We start from the raw sequence: 18565 nt of genomic DNA, 5'->3' as shown, positions 1-18565 counted from the left end.
GCTGGAGAGGGAGGACAGTGTTGGATAAAACTAACTTTCAGAAAGTAACTGTTGCCAGTATAGCTCTGATAATAGTACCTCTACATACCATTTAGAGACAGTTTTTCCTCCTTAAGATTGCACACAAGTCTGGACATGTAGGTATTCTCTCTATCAGCGGGCTACCCTGGTGACCAGCTGATATCAAACCAGCCATAAATGTTACAGATGCCAAACGCCTTAAAGGCAGGTGAGAAGTGCTAATGCTGTTGCTCAAACAAGGCCTTATTACTACTCCAGACAACAAGATTTTTCACTCCCACCCTCTCCATAGCCTTTAAAAAGACATTATAATCTGCTTACAACTTACTGTGTACAGCAGATCCTCTGGAGTTACAGGGCTGATGAAAATGGTACGGAGACATCGCAGGCAAGCTTCAATAAACTTCAAATCTGGCGAGAGCAATCCTATAGATATGGGCACATCAACCACTCAGTCTCATTATCTTTATTTCACTGTTTAGGAACATTCACTGACACAGATCCATTAAGGGAGGAGTACCTTGCAATAAGGCTGGGATAATATGGCAGTCTAGGAGGGATTTGACATTGTTCTCTGTCCCCATGGCAAGGCTGCCCAGGACCACGGCACATTCTGTTCTCAGCTCCGTGCTCGAGGTCTCTTGCTGGAGTAAATACAGCAACCTGCAAACACAAGTATTTTTAGAGGAACATGCATATGGAAGAGAAAATTTCAGGCTAAAAGAAAATAATCTGAATTCTGCTATGTAAAAATGATGAAAATCTTAAAAGAAATATGAATACTGAGCAAAAGAGTAGAGTAACACCTCATTCACAACCTTTTCACACTGTGTGTTCCTATACAACTTTTACTTGGTGTAGAAAAAAAACCCACTGCTCTTTCTTCAGAAGGTACTGTCACAGTACTGACATCCAGGATGGGCCTTCCAGGATAACAGGGAGATCCCAAATTTCAGTTAAAGGAAATGAGTTTGCAGTTTGAGGCTGATGGGAAGGGGAACCTTAACACTTGATTATCATTGTGGGGATGGTTATCTTTGCAGTTGTGACCCAGAAGAAGTCACTGCCAAAGTTACTCCATCACCAAGCACAAGCATGGGGAGGGCTGAGGGAAATTGAGTTTGGAACACTGAGAAATGATCACATAAACAAAGAAAGCCCAGGAAAGTTGTATGTGCAGAAAGGCAGCTGTATTAGAGCCAAACAGGATCACTTCTAGCCTAAAGCCAGCATCTTGCCAAGGGGTCCCAATCAATTTAGATTCTTTCCACAGTATCAAGAAGCAAATTACATAATCAGTGGTATGCAAAATCATCACTAAGGAAAAATAGCATTCCCTCAATCCTGTGGAATCAGGTAACTTTGCACTACTACTACTTATTTACAGACAGATGATTTTTTTTTTCTCTGCTGTCTAGATTAGGTAATGACAGAAAACAAAAGCTTCTGTGGTCATGTACAAATGTACTGAGAGATCCTGGCTAAAATACATCCTGGAAAAAGAGAATATTGAGCTCCTATGTGGAAAGCACAATCTCATCTACTGTTCTAACTCTGGCTGACTCCTCTGCTGTATGTGTTGGTAAATATTGATCTAATTACTAATTAAAACATGTCAGTAGCAATAACCTTTTTAAAAATAGCTTCTAATAACCTAGAGGCCAATTCAGAAATTCAGAAAGGCAGGAGTATTTCCTTCCATTTTCACTAGAAAGTCCTGAAGACCTGCTCTTCCTGTACAGACCACACCAATGGCCTTCTGTCATTATCAAGGACTTCAAAAAATAACCTGCTGCTTGTATGCAGAAATGTTCAATCACAGAATCATTAAAGTTGGAAAAGTCCTCTCAGATCAACAAGTCCAACCATTAACCCAGCACTGCCAAGGCCACCACTGCCCTATGTCCCCAAGTGCCACATCTACCCAACTTTCAAATTCCTGCAGGGATGGGGACTCCACCACCAGTGCCCCAGGCAGCTGTGCCAGGGCTGGGCAAGTTCTTTCAGTTCTTTCATTGAATTTTCCCAATATCCAACCTGACCCTCCCCTGGCACAGCATGAGGTTGTTCCCCCTTCTCCTGTCCCTGTTCCCTGGAGCAGAGCCTGACCTCCCCCAGCTGTCCCCTCCACTCAGGAGTTGTGCAGAGCCAGAAGGTTCCCCCTGAGCCTCCTTTTCTCCAGGCTGAGCCCCTTTCCAGCTGCTCCTGGTGCTCCAGTCCCTGCCTCAGCTCCATTCCCTTCCCTGGACATGCTCCAACCCCTCAATATCATGTCCTAAAAAGACTTTTTTTCCCCCAAAAGGATTTTTTAAAAATTCAAAAGCACATGAAATTCTGAAGGCTTTTCTCTTCCAAGGAAAGTAATTGCTATTTTCTTTCCCATTAACACCCCACATGTGGAAAAAATGTTACAGTTCTGCTTCTTTTAAAGAGCAAAAATTAAACACATCAACTACAATCTCAAGTGTAACATGCTTAAAATAGAAAGCCTTACCTAAACTTTATAATTAGTGAAGATCAAAATTTAAGTTCCCATTTTACATACAATAAGTTTCTGAAATACTAATAATATCCTTTTCTACATCTTTAAAATAAGTCTGAGGTTCAGATCAGGTGTTCCACAGAGCTAGACATGCATATTGTAATATTTTCTATTTCTGTCTTTAAAAGACAGAACTCACACTAAGTAACATTGAAAATTAGGTACTTTCATGACAAACTATAAAATTACAAAAAGTTTCAAGTGAGGAGAATCCATATGGTCACTAAAGATAAAAATTAATAAAGTACTGTAAAGCATTAAAGACAAAGATCCACATCCTTCTATTGTCCAGGGGAACATCCTGGACTGGTTTGTTGTTCCCAGGCTCTAGCCTAGACAAATTCAGCAAAGATGTAATGCATTCCTCCTTTACATTAATATAATCAGGATAAAAAAGAAGAAAAATGGCATTTATATGCAGGGGACAGAAGGGAAAATTATAATTTGGATTTTGGAAACTTAAAAATATGATTAAGGTACTTGTTCATATTTCACATGTCCCAAAACCACAGTGTGCCTGCATAACCTGGATCCCTGAACTGCAGCCTTATCCCTGATCAGCCAGCCTCTGGATTCCAAAGCAGCAGAAATACTGGAACAAGGCTGTGCTAGAACCACCACCACATCATTTTGGGTGATTCAGGGGAAAACAAAAGCACAGATAGACAGAAAAGGTTGTCTAAACAGCAAAAAGGTGTTAATGTTTTTATTGACACTCTTCAGCCTGTGGTTCTGCAGTAAAGCTCATTACAACAAAGAGGAAATTAAATAAACCTGATGAAAGGATCTTACAACATCTTCACAAGCATTTTCCACTGGTTTAAAATGCAGTATTTGGATTTTTTTCAAACTTCTATAAGGCTTCTTCAGATATTTTCCACTTACATTTATATAAAATACAACTTCTGTCCTTCTAAGGGCAATTAAATGATTAAAGCTTTTTTTCTCAAGTGTCAGAAATGATATCCAGGAAATGAGGAAGGACAGCAAATCCATTCAGAGAGACACTCCAATGGACTCCATGACAATCATGCCAAGAAACAGAAATGAGGTCAGCTGGAGGCATGATGCACACCTGGGAAAACCATAGATTATTTAAAGTAGAAAACTTCTAAAGGAAGCAGCTGCTGAACAGAAGGGAAGTACAGTGGCTTAGCAAGGAAGAGACTCAGCTCAGCTTTCTCTTTCCTTTGAGCTGGGTGTGATGCACCAGAGTTCCACACCATAACACACATGTGCATGATTTAGACCTCCCCAGTCCAGTCTGAGCCCCAGCCTCACAGTTAAAAAGAACAGAAATGCCCTTTTTCACATTCCAGCCCATTCACAAGTTGTCACAAAAATTTCTCAAGTTCCTAAAATACCTGGCAAGGAGATGAGACTCAGCACTTCCTCAAACTCCACAGGCAGGCACATGGAGGAAGAGCCCAGGATAACAGTGAGTGCTGTGGAGCTTAAGACATCTTTTACCAAAGTATGCTAATAAATAAGAGCTTTCATTGAGTCATGATTGGATGAACATTTATCACCAGCCCCCTTGCAAAGGGGAAGAATACACTATTTGTGGGGTTATCCTATTGTATCCTATTCTACCTTGGAAGATGCTTCTACTCCAGTCCATTGCAAGAAGGCCCAAAAGCTCTTCCCTGGAAAAGCCCTGAACATACAGATGAAAGCACTGCTGAGGTGAGTTCCCCCTGCTGGGTGACAGAACATGGAATAAAAAGTCACTGCATGCACAGAGGTGACCTCTGAATGTGCTGGAAGTCCCAGTGAGAGTCAGCTCTAAACAGAGAATGGAATTAATGTATTGAGAATAGCCCAAACAAGACAGGAATACAAACTTTTTTTCAATCTGCTCTTTTTAGTGCTAAAAAGCACTACTTTTCAGACATAACAAGAAGCAATCCCTTTCCACAGAACTTCCTAAAGACAGAACCAAGTATAACTTTAAAAGCCTTCAGAGTAATTTCTGTATAATAATATCACAAGTGACAAATGAAATAGCTGTAGATTCTTACACAAGAAGACTCAAAAATGAGTGATTTTTATGACTGCTTGTCACAGAAATTTATCCTGGAGTGAGATGCCAGTTTGCCTTCTGGAACCAATGGTAATTCCAAATCTCCAGAGTCTGGATCCAAGGGACCTGGGCTAACTCTACTCCCTAAAAAGCCCTACAAAGCAAAGATAACTGTTTCTGAAATACTTCACACAATGCACAGTTTTTTTAAAGAGCCAAGTTGAGCCTATGCAGTGTATAAGTAGGGAAGCTGGCTGCACAGAGAGCTTTTCCCTTGGGAGTAAAACAAGGAGTCTCAGCTTGCAGCTCTGGTAATTTATCCTAATGCTTGGACATCCTCACTAACATTAATATTCCATGAGCTTTTCTATATACACTACAAAACCTGCATCCAGTCTCATCCTTCATGTAACTAAATCCAGCTTTGGTCAATTTCAGTATCTACTGAGCTGCAAGAGGTCTGGATATGAAACTCCACATTTTTCATGTTTACAATCAAGTTTTCACTCCCCTTCCTCTTTAATGATGTTTCATTTGGAAACAGCCCGGGCTCCTCCCGTGGAGCCCTGTTTACAGCAGGAATTACTGTTTACCCCAGCACTCCATGGGTTCCTGTCCTGGTTCCTACTCTGGTGCTCCCAGCTCCCTCGAGGTGCTCACACACCCCCTTCCAAAGGGACTTGAAGGCTACTGAGGTGGCTGCAGCACAGCCTCTCCTCTTGGTTACTAGATAGAAACCCTCCATCCCAGTGCATCACCACTGTCAGATCTCCAGTCTGAGCTGAACTTATTCCAATGTTTCCCCCTAAACCATTCCATGCCCCATTCAGCAAAAGATAAATACATCCTTTCTTTGCAGCCATTTATATCAGAATAGGAACACACAGCCCCTGGAACCAAACAGAGAAATTTACACCAACAGCACTCACTTTTTAACTTCCACAGTGAATTACACTGTTTCAGTTAAGACTATTTTTAAGATTATAAAAGCCTTTTGTTCCACAAAAAGTGTGTTAATAGGCATCACACAAAGCAACATCTTCACCTAGTCTTGCTTCAACCATCTTATCACTTTGCCCAAGACTGTACAAAAAGACTACATTACAGTCTCTGCTGATTTGATCCTGCATCAGCACATGAAAGAGGACATCAAGAACACATTTTTGAGTGATTTTGTACAGATTTGACTGTTCCAGCTTCTTAAGAAGAAGAAACAGGAAGTATCACAAAGCTGCCTTCTACATTATATTTTTAAACATGAAATTTCAAATTCTAATAAAAATACAAATAGAAAAGATGGCATTAGAAGTATATATTGTATTAACAGCTCTCTTTTTGCTATCAGAACAGGCACTTCAGAGATATGGGGTTGTGTAGCTTCTAAACAACAGCTCTCACACAATTCTGCTGACTGTTAATGTTTGCCTTGACTCACCTGTACTCCACAGCTGTGTTAGAAGAATACCTTGCTCCAGTTACACACATCATCTTTATGGAGAGAGTTATTCCTCATTAAGAGATGTCTAATTATGCAATCAGGTCCTGACTCCTGACTTGATTTGAAGAAAAGCAAAGGACAACCACAGGAGAGCCTCTGCTCCCCACCTCTTTCACCACCCTAGAGCAAAGCAAGCCTTGGAAAACCAGCAAGGCAGGTGAAGCTCCTTCCCCTAAGACAGCAAACCACAGCACAGAGATCCCTGTCCTGGGGGGTGCATGACAGAAAATCCCAATGCAAACTGCACAAAGAACAGAACAAGGCATCAGGAAACAATTGTGTCCTGACCTCTTAAGGACATCCAAGAAGTTTGGACTAAACACTCCCTAATGTGCATGACAGACCTCACAGTACTGAGTCCAAGTGCATGGAGTTCCTGGAAGCAAGCTGGGAACAGGCCAGGGACAAGGAAGGTCCCAGAAGATGTGCAGACCTGATAGCAGCACATTTACTAACAGCCCCAGCAGAGACCAGCCCTCAGCTCCTGCAGGCACCAGGGCAATCAGTGGGCACAGAGGAGCACTGGAGGCATGAGGAGCTCTGACAGATCCTCAGGCCTTGTTCCAAGGCAGGATCAAACATGGAATCATTTGAAGTGGCTGCCCTGGTCAATTTTCCAGCTCCCATGGAAGGACAGCACTGCCACCCCAGCAGCCCCTCAGCATTTCAAGGCACATTTCTCCACAGCTGTAGGGCAAGTCCTGCTCTCCCCATTCTCTGCTCGACTTCTTGTTTTTAACTCCACAGAACAAGACTTGCTTTTTGTGAGATTAGTTTTGTGTGATTATTGAGCTGAGGCAGGTCTCAGTGCAAACACAAGACAAGAAGAGGAGGTAGGACACAGGGTGGTTCTGTGAGAGGAGCTCTGTGACACCAACCTGGCATTTCACCTGCCCTGCCAGGGGCAGAGCCACCTAAAGCATTTCCTTTCTCATCTTTTTTTGCCAGGTTACCACAGTTACAAAAGCAGCAATCTTTTATTCTTTTGGCAAAAGAATTCTTCTAAAAGAATACTGCCTGAAGGAATTTGATTATGTTTAACAATAAATCGAAACATAAAATTTCATCTTGGTGTGTTTACAGCCCTAGAAACAATTTAAAATCCCAATAAATTCTTACTAGTTTTCACTTCCATAGGCAACCTAACAGTCTGCTGTGCAGAACTCAAAATTCAAGTGATGGAAGAGTCCTTCAGCTGTTCTACACTGCCTTTAAAATGTACTCCAAAGAAATTTTAAAAATTTAAAAACCCAACAGTTAAACAGAATCACAAATAAATGCCAGGGAAAGGTTAAAATTAGCTACACAAAATTCTTTGAGGTACACCTACCTAGAGAAAGCTTTGGGAAGAAGTGCACTTCCACTTTACAATGCCAAATAACTGACTTTATGTGATAGGGGAACAGTCAGCTGGAAGTTAGAAAATCATTTTCAGTAAGTGACAAGAATGATTTAGTGATTCTGTTAAAGGCCCTAGGTGGTTAGGACTAAGATTTGATTTAAAACTGTAATAATTTTGGAGCAAAGGAATAACTGAAGCTCTTAATGAAGTGGATTGGACTTTAAATGCTGAACTCTTAGCAACAATTAGATCAGCAGTAACTTCATTCAGATAAGGTTTTTTGTCAAAAATACACAGAACAGAGCTTCAACAGCTAGCTACAACAAGCAGAGCTGTGCTCTGCTCACTGGGATTTAACATTGCCTTCCCTGTGCTCTGCCATCCCCCACATGAAAGAAGGAAGGAAATGATCCCAGGATTGAAAGGCCCTGCTGGTACCTGCAAGGCAAACCAGCAATGCTGCACCTCTCTGGGTAAAAAGAGCTGCTCCACCGACTTGGAACGCTGGCTGATCAGGAACTTCCTCCTGCTCATTTCACTCCAGGGTTTTCTTTTCCAATTGCACCTCTGAGCCATTGACAGTTCAGAGGGTTGGGAGCCAGCAGCACTACAGATTGCTACTGAATGAACAGCACTTAGTTAGTTCAGAAGCCCTGGTAAGATGACTTAGAAAAGAACAATTTACATTTGAACTGATGATTCCATCACTTTCCTGAGATTTAGGCTGTAAGAGGAACTGAGAGAAAGCATTAAATATTGAACTTGGACACCAAAGAGGTGTCTGACATGGTGATAGACACACAAGCTGCAGGATTTGTTGTTATAAAACTGCTCAGTAAAAGGGCACACCAACAATTACTGTGGATTTCTTGGTCTCTGCTAGCACTAATGTGGGGCAGAAAGAAAAAGAAAAGTTGAAGGACAGTACAAGTAGGAAACTATTTCTGCCAATGCTGTCGTGTCTTAGCTTTAAGTTGGTCTGCCACTTAAAGAACTTGGTCTTAAAATAACTTTTCCCCTCTAAACTTTTGAAATTCTTATTTTTAAGTAGTATTTCTAGAAAATTGAATTTTTAAAAGTAACATTTCTGCAGCCTTGACAGGGACCCAAGGCCAGCATTCCATGAGAATGGAAATTCTATGATTCTAGGAAGAGATACAGAAAATCACTTCTTGGGAAACAAAATCCACACACAAGCTGGCTATTTCCATTCTGAACATCCAGGGCCAAGTCTGTGCACACATTTGTACAGTTTTAACACCTCCAAGTTTTAAATTCCAGACATGGCAATTCTGCAAGCTTTCTTTAATCAATGTTTTCTCTAGCACCCTCTTCAGAACAAGCAGTCCAGAGATGACCACAGGTCAGACTGAACTTTAAAGGGCCCCCCAAAAATTCATTTAAGGTATTGATACATGTCCCTTTCCAAAGATGACACCACTGAAGAGCCAGCTCACAGACTCAGGAGGCCACTGGCCCAGAAATAACAGGGATCCACCATTCTCCCAAAGCAATTGCTTCCTTGGTAGGAAGATCTTCAAAGGACTTTGCATTTCTTTGCAATATTTTAAATAATAGGGTTATTTCATATATTCCAGTAGTATTTGGCCCAATTTGAAACAAAAGATACTTCTAGACTTGTCCCAAACCCCATCTGAGTCTGTTCTAATATTTGAAGATACTGTTTTCTTTTCCACTGAGTGGCAGGTCTGAATGGGTTCCTTGGGTTTAAAGAGTATTTTCTGAAAGCTTGATAGAGGAATAGCTGGGGAAGGAGAAAGAAGCAAGAAATGAGTAAAAAAGAAGCTGAACCACAGGACAAAGCTGCAGCAGAATTCTAACAATTCCCATTAGAGCAGAGAATCAACTTCCTGTGGGAGCCTGCAACTGAACTCTGTGAAAAGAAAACTGTTCCTAAAGATTTCAAGCAAAGAATGCCATGTTGGTTATTCCTCTCCTCACTGAGGGAGAGGCTTGGCTTTGCAGACTGGAATTCCCCAGGCCCCTGTACTCCACCAGCCTGATTAGAAGGTACATCAAGAGAGCCAAAGGATTCCCACCTCCTTGTTTCTAATCCAAACAGTCTATAATCTACAGAAGTCTGTCTGCAACACCTTGAGGAAATTGTAAAGCCTTCAGAAGGGCACTTGGGGGTAGATGATGTCAGGTTATAGCCAGGGAGGATCACCTTTGGGCACAATAACTCAATCTATTTCAGCTAGTCCTCCAGTCTGAAGAACCTTTTCTGAAGATGTCTGAAGAAATTTCCAGTCATTTGAGAATAACTAGTCCTGAAGAAAGGACAAATGTGATAGTTCACTTTTTAACATTCCCCAGGGCCAGTCATTTCTCTGCAGTTGTAGATTAACTGTATCATTTACCTGGGCAGCCAGAAAGCATTAACAACAATGAAGAAAAAAGCACTTTTGAATTTTCCTCACTGGGCAGAAAACAAACAGCAGCAAAAAGCAGGATAACTGAGGGAACAGAAGTCCTAAAAAACGTAAGAACAGGCACATTCTAGATTTGGAAGGTGAGGATCTTCTGTAGCTTTTAAAATGGGAACCACAAGGATCAGCAGGACTTGCAAAAACCCCTTAAGACCTGTTGCTGATAGAAATTCCTTAAATTTCTCATCATCTTCAACAAATGCCCATTTTCATCTTTTCACCTCCTGTGAAGTCTCCTCTTCACCTGTTTGTAGCTGGTCAAAAGGGAAGCTAATCCAGCAAGTTTTGTACAGGGGTGGCCCCACTGCTAATCCCTAGAGAATTTCAAGGGCCAGCCTTGGCACAAACTCAGTGTGTCAGTGAGAAGATACTCTCTGCAAATAAAAAGCATTTTTGACAAGGCAGCAGCAGCAGCTCTCAGGCAGAATAGTTTGGGTCCTGGTTGCTATTTAAGCAAAAAGATACAGGTGGGTGCCACACTGACAGCACAAGGACTGCAGTGCTCAAGGTTTTCATTCTCCATTGCTGCAAACTGAGGCTGAAAGAAAACTGGAGGAGAAGAGGGATGAAATGAAAGCTGTAGTGAGCAGTCTAGGAGCTAAAGTCACCTGCTCAATTTGTACTCTTGGAATCAAGGTCCAGAAAATGTTAACATCAGCTGAAGCAGCAAGGTACAATAAAGTATGATCAATGGGTTTTAATCCTCTGAAGCAAGTGGAGCAGACAAGCAAATTATCTCAGATGTTTTTCAATATTTTAAATTAAATCTTAAACATAACCTTACACGTTTTCAGTTATGAACTCACCAGGCAGTTGGCTGAAGAACAGGATTAAGATACAACCACTTTCATTCATCATTGATATTAATGTCAAAAAAATAGATTTTATTCCTGAGCTGATACAGTTCAATAAAAACACCAAGACTACTTTAGAGAATTCTATGAAATTCTAAATGAAAAGCATTACTCTGTAAAGCCTGTTCTGTAATGCATGAGTTTAACAGATATTTCAAGTCTCTCTCAGTTACATTAAAGAAAGTGTTAAGTTAACTACAATCAAAGTTAAAACAAAAAAGTGCCTGTGATCGAAGGATCATTATTCCAGACCTGTTGTGAATCAGTGAAAAGGAGAGTAGCAAAGGACATACCTTGGAACTGCTCCCAAAACAATCAAGTTGGCTTTTTGTTTGTTGTTTCCAATTACAGCATTTTTCATATCTCTGTAAATCCAGAAAGAAAAACAAACCCTGGTAAATTATGCTGAGGTACTGAGGGCTTATCTATAGAATTTACTATTTCCATGAGGCTTATCAAGCAGTTTTCCACATGTCCATGCTGCAGCTACAGACTGGGCAGTGCTTCAGGGCACAGTTTCCTCAGCCCACAGGAAAATACCCCAGAGCCCTGTGATTCCACTACATCCCAACTCCTGCAAGTAAGCAAAAACCCAAACTATCTCACATGCACACCATACACCTAGAAGTCTCATTACTGACAGAAACTACATATACTGTTTTTTTGTGCCCACATTGTCACTAGACTTCTAAAACAATTTAAAAACCCCACTACTGGTTGGGAAGTCAAATACTGGGACTTTACAGTATTAACTGAATAGTTTACAGGGTGCAAGGAAAGGCAAGCTAAGAAAAAGGAACAAGGAACCATCAGCAGTCTCCAGAGACCAGGCTTTTACTCTCTTCACCCCAGGCTTCCCTTCATGTATTTCAGCAGGACACCTAAACATCTGTACATCAAAATCTCAAGAACTAAGTGGAAACCAGAGCACTTTCCCACCTGAGAGTCACTGCAAGGTTACACACATGACAGGCATTCATACTATGGTACCAGAACATGGGAAGCACTTTGGGAAGTGGACACTGGTTGCACACACTAAGAATTCCTATGAAAACCTGTGATTTGCAACCTTGTTCAGAAAATTGCTGCTGCATCCTAAAAACTATCAGCAACTGCTCTTTTTTCTCTTCAAATGAGCACATTGAGCATACATGAACACCCAGAGAATCTGAAAGCAAGCCTGCAACTTAGAACTGGTTTCTGAAAATCAAGATGATTCATTTCTAGGAAGCTTTCTAGCTCTTGGGGCCAACTTCAGGTAACTCTTTATCACTAAAAAACCAAAACTAGATTGATTATAGTGTCAGCAGCAAAATGGCTAAGTTAATCACTATGCATATAATTTATTCAAACAATCTGGGAGTGGTAGTGGTTGCTTTAAGTGAGCACATTTCCTTGCCTCTATATCTCTCCCAGCTGCTATCTGCAATTTTAAAGAAACATAGAACGGCCCTGTCCAGTGAGATCTGCCCTGGCCAGCAGGAACAATATATAGTCCTTTGGTGTGCACTGAAAAAGATTTCACTGCACCAAGCAGCTGTCCCAAGTTTAACAACTCCCTTCACCAGAGTTGTAAAAGACTTCTTGGCCAAGGCAGGCAACACCTTACTGGCACAAACAGGACCTCCATAAAGCTCAATTAGCAAAAGGTAATTGCCTGTTCTCCCTGAATTCCTCCACGTGCTCTCTCCTTGCATGCACAAGAGCACTTGAGGAATTCCAGGCTAGCTCCAAGTCCAGCTGTGATCTCAGAGCTCCAGCATGGGATCATCACTAAAAGCAGCTCAGCTGCAGTTCTGGGCACACCTGAACCCAGCAGTCAGGAACCCCGCTGCAAGGAGCCACCACTGAACAGCAACTGCCAGCCCAGCCCAGCTCCACCTAGCTCAGCATCAGAGGGAAATGCTGCACCTTCCTCTTGTGTCTCCCTAAGGTGGGTAACTTCACACCACAAGGCAGGAGGTAGAGGAGAAAGAGCAAGGTCAGGAAACAGGCTAAGCTGGAAGCCGCTGAAAATTCCACAAATAGAGATGAAGCTGTCACTAAAATTAGAAACAGTTCTTCAGTGGTTTCTATGCTGAACCCTTCGCATTAAAGGTAATCTTTAAAAGTTTATGAAATGCAAGAGTCAGTCCAAAACAGTGGCAGAAGCAAGGGTCAGATGTCTCAGAGGAATAATGGAAACTGCACCAGCAGATGTGTCAAGTTCAGGCACTAAAATGCTCAGGCCACTCCAAGACTGCTGAAGAGGCTGCCTCTCCCTGCTGCCCTGAGGCACAGAGTCATCAAAAGCTGCACCCGTACCCACAACCTGCAAAGGCATCTCAGGCAGCTAAATGGGAGGCACTAACCAAGCCACTAACTCTGGAAATTAACAAACAGATTTTGGTGATGTTTTAATACCCTGTGCTTGTGATTTTACATTGTTTTTTGTGTGAAAACAAACAAACAAAAATAACAAACAAAACTGAAAACAACACTACCCAACTTTTGTGACTCCTGCCCCAACCCCCAACAGAATGATTTGTTAACATTATAACCATTTAGTAAGCATTGCCTATTAGAATTTGATTCAGAGACCCTTTCACAAGTAGCAGGAGCTTGGCCAAGTTCCATAACACTCAATTGGAGAGGGTTAGTGAGGGCACAGTCCTGATCTGTAAATTATTCAGATGAATTTCTCCATCCCATGGTCATAAAGTTCCTCAGAAAACTTATGTCAGACAGGTAAGAAATGGCACAAGCTTGAGATTTCTGACAGATCCAACACATGTACATTTGATCAACTTCAACTTGCAGGCAAGGCAAATACCTTCAGATTGGTAAGATGACCAAAGCCTGACAGAGACAGGGCTCAAAGGTCCCCATGTCTGTGTGCACTCCCAAGCTCCCTGCCACACTTCTCTCTCCCAAGCTCCTACCCTATTCAATACACAGGAAGCTGTGGATATTGAAAGCAAGAACACCCCTAAAATGACATATTCAAATGCTGCATAGTAGCAGATTTTTTTGAGTACTATGAAAAATAATTATGTAATTGCATATGATATTTTATAGAGATTTTCCTGATCAGGAAGCTAGTTCCCTTTAGAAGCAAGGAACTACCATAGGCTGTCCTAGACAACCAGGTCCTTGCTGAATCACAAACCTTGGAAAAACTGCGGGCAACTCCCTTACTTGAGAACATTACCTCCAACAAGTTCAAGCTTGACTGATTTCAGATCCAAGACACCATGAGATACATCCAAGGAAAAAAAACAAAGCAAAGATCACTGTCTCATACAAAAGGCAACAAAGAAACCCCAAAAACTGAGTCCAAAACTAACCCCCACTTTATTTCCACTTTATTTCCAAATGTCAGGCACCCTGCTCCCATTTCCTCTGTGCAAAGGAGTCCTTGGCAGGAGGGAAAAGGGAACAGAAATAACAATGCAGTTACAGGAGATGAGAACTACAGAAGTACAAAACACCTCTGGTGACTCCAGGCCTAACCTGTGACAGGACCATGATCCAGAGGGAGATCCAGCCTTTCCAACCCGAGCTCCAAGCTCAGGTTATGAGCCAGCTGCCAGCAGCCTCCCAGGAAAAACTCAGAACTGGCACCTGCACCCAGAACACCTCAGCACCAGTGAGTTTCTCAGCTCAGAACAACAACTCTGTGGAGAGTCAAAAGACCAACCTGAAGCTCCATAAAACAGAGCCCTTAAGATGCATTTGAGGTTGGCTGGGTTTTTAGTTTGGGCTTTTCTAATATACTGCATATTAAATCTTAGTTTAGGTTCAAACTGAATTCCAAATCATTTAACAAAATAACCTGCACTACAATCAATTTATGTATAGATTTAAAATCTGATATTTATGCTGACATGTATTACAGTGCAATAAAGTAATTTACATGGAAGAAACTTGCAAGAAGGAATAACACAAGCTGCCAACAATAAAATACTGCAGAGCTCCTAGCTAAGTGCTTGGGAATATTGCTTCCTGAAGTGCTAAACCAGCTTTTTCAATCTCCTACTGCCTCTTAAAGAAATAAAAATATCATTTCATCAGTTGAACCTGTGACCATTTAGCTTTAAATTATGAAACAACATAGAGACTGGAAAAGCAGCAAGACTGATTTTCTTCCTACAACTTGAAGAAAATCAGAAAAAGCTATCGGGTGATGTTTATCAGCTCTAACAATGTTTCAGAACATCGCAACCCAAAAGCAATCAGTTTAATTAATTAGCTATAAATAAAATGCAGTGCATGCTAGTATATGAACACAGCATGAATGTTTAAAATATTTTAGGAGTACATTAAACTAAAGAAAAATTTAATTTCCATCTAAATACAGCTTGACAAGATTTACAAGAAGAACTAATTTGCCAACTGTGCATGAAGTTCTGGTTTTATTCTGATATTTAATGTGTAATTGTTTCAAGGCACCAGATATAGCCACTTCAGACAAGCAAGAAGTGAAATATATATTAAATATAACAGTATACAGTATATTTAATATAACAGTATACAGTATATTTAACATACATTAAATATAACAGTCTGCAAGTAAAATATGGTCTTTTAGTTTCAATGATTCCTAACCAATAAAAACCAATTTTATTAAATGTCTACATCCTGGGGAAATGAGTAGTCAATGAAAATCACTATTGCAGAAGGAAGCTGAGGAGCTGACCTTTACCCTACACAGAAGTTACTGAAGTTCAACATCTTAATGAAGTCAGTTCTAAGTTTGGGACTCCTTCCACATAATAAAACCCCAGTGAAACACAAAAGTGAGCTCAGGTCCCAGCTGAGAAAGAAAAGACTTTCACAGCATCCCCAGTGAGCCCCCATACCTGCATGTCTCCTGCAAAACAAATCCTGAGAAAGCAGCATGGATACAAGGACAAAGTGACAATTTGGCTCTACTTCCATTTTTAAATACAGTAAATCAAGCACAAACAGAATAAATTATAAAATTATGTTAGGAAGCCCTGGAGCTTTCCTACATCACCTTCCACCAAAGCAACACAAAAGATCTTGAAACGAGCCAGAGTGACTTGAGGAAGCAGCCACAGGAACTCCACAGAAGAGGAAATAAACAGCCTGCATGACATTTCCTCATCTTATGGCTTTTGAAAACAGCAGAGAGCCATATCTCAGGGGTTCCTAGACAGGGAAGGGTATAAAACATGAGCTGAATGATCACAGAAGGAAAAGTAGCCCTTGGCACCTCCAGCCAATGCTTTCACTTTTAGTGTGAAATAGTTCCAAGAGATTCTGAGCCAGTTATGCAGCCAGACAAAGCTCTCAACACAAAGCACTGTCAGGGCTGGAGATTCATCTAGCAGGGGCTGTTCAAAATCACAACAACAGAGTGACACAAAGCAGCATTCTCAAAGGTTTCAAAAACTCAAAATGCAACCTTCTAAAAAGCTGAGGTACTGCAGCTGATACAGGGACACAGCTCAGAGAAAAAACAGCTGCCCCAGGTGCAGGAGAGTTTCTAAGTTTCAGGATCATATAAGCAAATGGCACCTGTACTGGCTGGACTACAGCCAGAAGCTCACTGTGGACAAGCTATGTTTGGATAATTATGCTTCCTACAGCTTTTGTCTCCTCCTCCTGCTCCCTTTCCTCCACTCTCCCATTTTTATACATGGATGGAAAGCAACATCAAGATTTTATGACCAGGTTTTGAGTGTTAAAATACAGCCATCACTATTGTCACAGAATTAATTTCTAAGATGGATACTACTATGGCTTGAAGCTGTTTTCTACTCCTTGAGTAAGTAGAGACCAACATGACTACGGGTCCACCAAGTGAATAAAATTTTACAAACTCCTGTCAATTCAAGCAAACCCCAGAAGTTCTAGATCAAGCTTATTTTTAAGCTTAATCATCAAGTTGGGAAGCAAAGTTACAAGATTTCTAATCCCATTCAAAAATAGCAGTTGATACAACAAAAAAGATGATTTTACAGGAAAGAACAAAGCAGCAGAGCAAGACAGTGTTACTCAACTCCTTTGAATTTTAACACTTAGAAACCATGACACCATCAACATACCGTGCAAACTAAACAAACAACATTTAAACAAAAGCCCCTCAATCCATGGTTCTTCTCAATATTAATTCTGTAGTCTCAGTGCATAAAATCAAAGTGCTGTAGAAAAATAGCACCTGGCTATAATTACAGCACTGCAGAACAGTAGAATTTAACACACATAAAGCTAAAAGTGATCATTTACTCCAAATCCTCCATATCTCAATGCCACTGAAAATGCTTAAACTCTTATCTCAAGTATCCTCTCTGTAGAGGCAAATTACCGTGTCAGGAGTTTACTGACAAAGAAAGTCTACCAAACAGAAGTGTTTGAGTGACCCATACCTGCAGTTAGAGATATTGATAGCTTACTCCTACCCTGAATTTATCCTGCTTTCCAGTGCTTCTCTTGCTGTGTGTGACAGACAGAAGAAAGCTCTCATACCAAACCTTCACTTCCACATAGGAGTTTACATCACCCAATTCATCTGCTGCCCTTCTGAGCAAGCTTAACCAGGTCAGCTCTCCATGTCTTTGGCTACAGTTTCAACTCAGGTTCCTTTTCAGTCTCTGCCTGGACTGACAAAAGGGAGAGGCTGCTTTTCCCTCCTCTCCCAATCACATTTTATTGCCTCATCCTTTGCACTGAGTATGGATATGGTGCTACAAGTTGCATGAGATCAGTAAGGGAGAAACAATTTGCCTCACTCCGTCTTAAAAACAATGTAACCCAAATTTAAAGTGTTTGAAGTTAGGGGTGGATGGGAGCTCAGCTAACTTCTATTATGTAACCAGTATAAACTGAAAAAAACCAAACCAACAAAACCACACGAACCATAGCTGGAGAGAGCTCTGTATTATCAGCATTTCAATTTCAGCATCAATCTCTGCTATTTAACCACACTAGGTCCTAAAGAATTATCCCAACAGAGGTGTGGGCCAAACAGCTGCAGCTCAGCAGAACTCTCACAAATCCTCACTCAGAAAATCCCTGCTCTGTGATGCCAGATCAGCAAAATACTTCTTTCACAACTGTCCCAAAACAGCCAAACCGCGTGAAAAGAGCAGCTCCACCACTGCTGCTTCACATGAATGACCCAAAATATCAAATACAAGTAACTGTGGTACCTTTTTTTTTTAATGTCTTATCTTCCCCCAAGGATATTTCACTTCCCAGTATGAAGGACTGCCTTCAGCATTTAGCAAAAATCCCACATCTTAAGCAAAAATTGAATGAAATTTCATTAAACCAAGAGGTATCTGTAACACTACATTTTTACTGCACTATTCTTCATTCACTGTCCCTTTATTTAAAGTTACCTTTGTCCACTGTCTCATTTTAAACCCATCACTCTATCTACAGAATGTCACCCACCACAAGTGCTCCACATGGAGCTTTCATCTTCATTCAGGACAGGAAAATACCTTAAAATGGCCTTGCAACATGTGCTTGGCTGCTCTAAATGTGAGCTTGCAATATTGTTTGACACTGTCCACTGCACCTTAGGCCAACAACTACTGCAGAATCACCAAACCCTATTAATTTAACATAGCTACTACTCATTAGATTATAATAATCTGAAGTCTCTCTGTCATGAAGCAAAACCTCTGATTTTTATCTCCAAATAGCTATCAGAGGTAAGGTGATGTACTGGCCTACTCAAGTCTAAATTCCCTTTTTCAAATGGGTGTTACTCAGTTCTCATTAGAACAGAAATCCTCTAATATCTACATGCCCATAAACTCTCTCATTCTGGAGTTTCTGGACATTTCAGATAATGCCTGTTTGAAGTATATTTTAGCAAG

General features: G+C 41.0%; 1 protein-coding gene across 4 annotated transcripts in view; it reads right to left on the bottom strand.

Moving 5' to 3' along the window:
- The window catches only part of ARMC8 (armadillo repeat containing 8), a 62311-nt gene that overhangs the window by 36013 nt on the left and 7733 nt on the right, over window positions 1-18565 (bottom strand). For 3 of the 4 annotated variants that reach the window (XM_030226989.2, XM_030226987.2, XM_050977814.1), the window contains exons 3-5: window positions 11024-11095; window positions 542-684; window positions 350-447 (exon numbers count right to left, since the gene is read on the bottom strand). In XM_030226989.2, the coding sequence (XP_030082849.1) occupies window positions 350-447; window positions 542-684; window positions 11024-11095 (313 nt within the window). The remainder of the gene's footprint in view (window positions 1-349; window positions 448-541; window positions 685-11023; window positions 11096-18565) is intronic. The other variant, XM_050977813.1, reaches the window with a different exon arrangement.

Source organism: Serinus canaria, chromosome 9 (assembly GCF_022539315.1).
Source record: "Serinus canaria isolate serCan28SL12 chromosome 9, serCan2020, whole genome shotgun sequence".
Taxonomy (NCBI): Eukaryota; Metazoa; Chordata; class Aves; order Passeriformes; family Fringillidae; genus Serinus; species Serinus canaria.
Note: the sequence above shows the minus strand (reverse complement) of the source record. Positions and strands in the feature narration are given on the sequence as shown.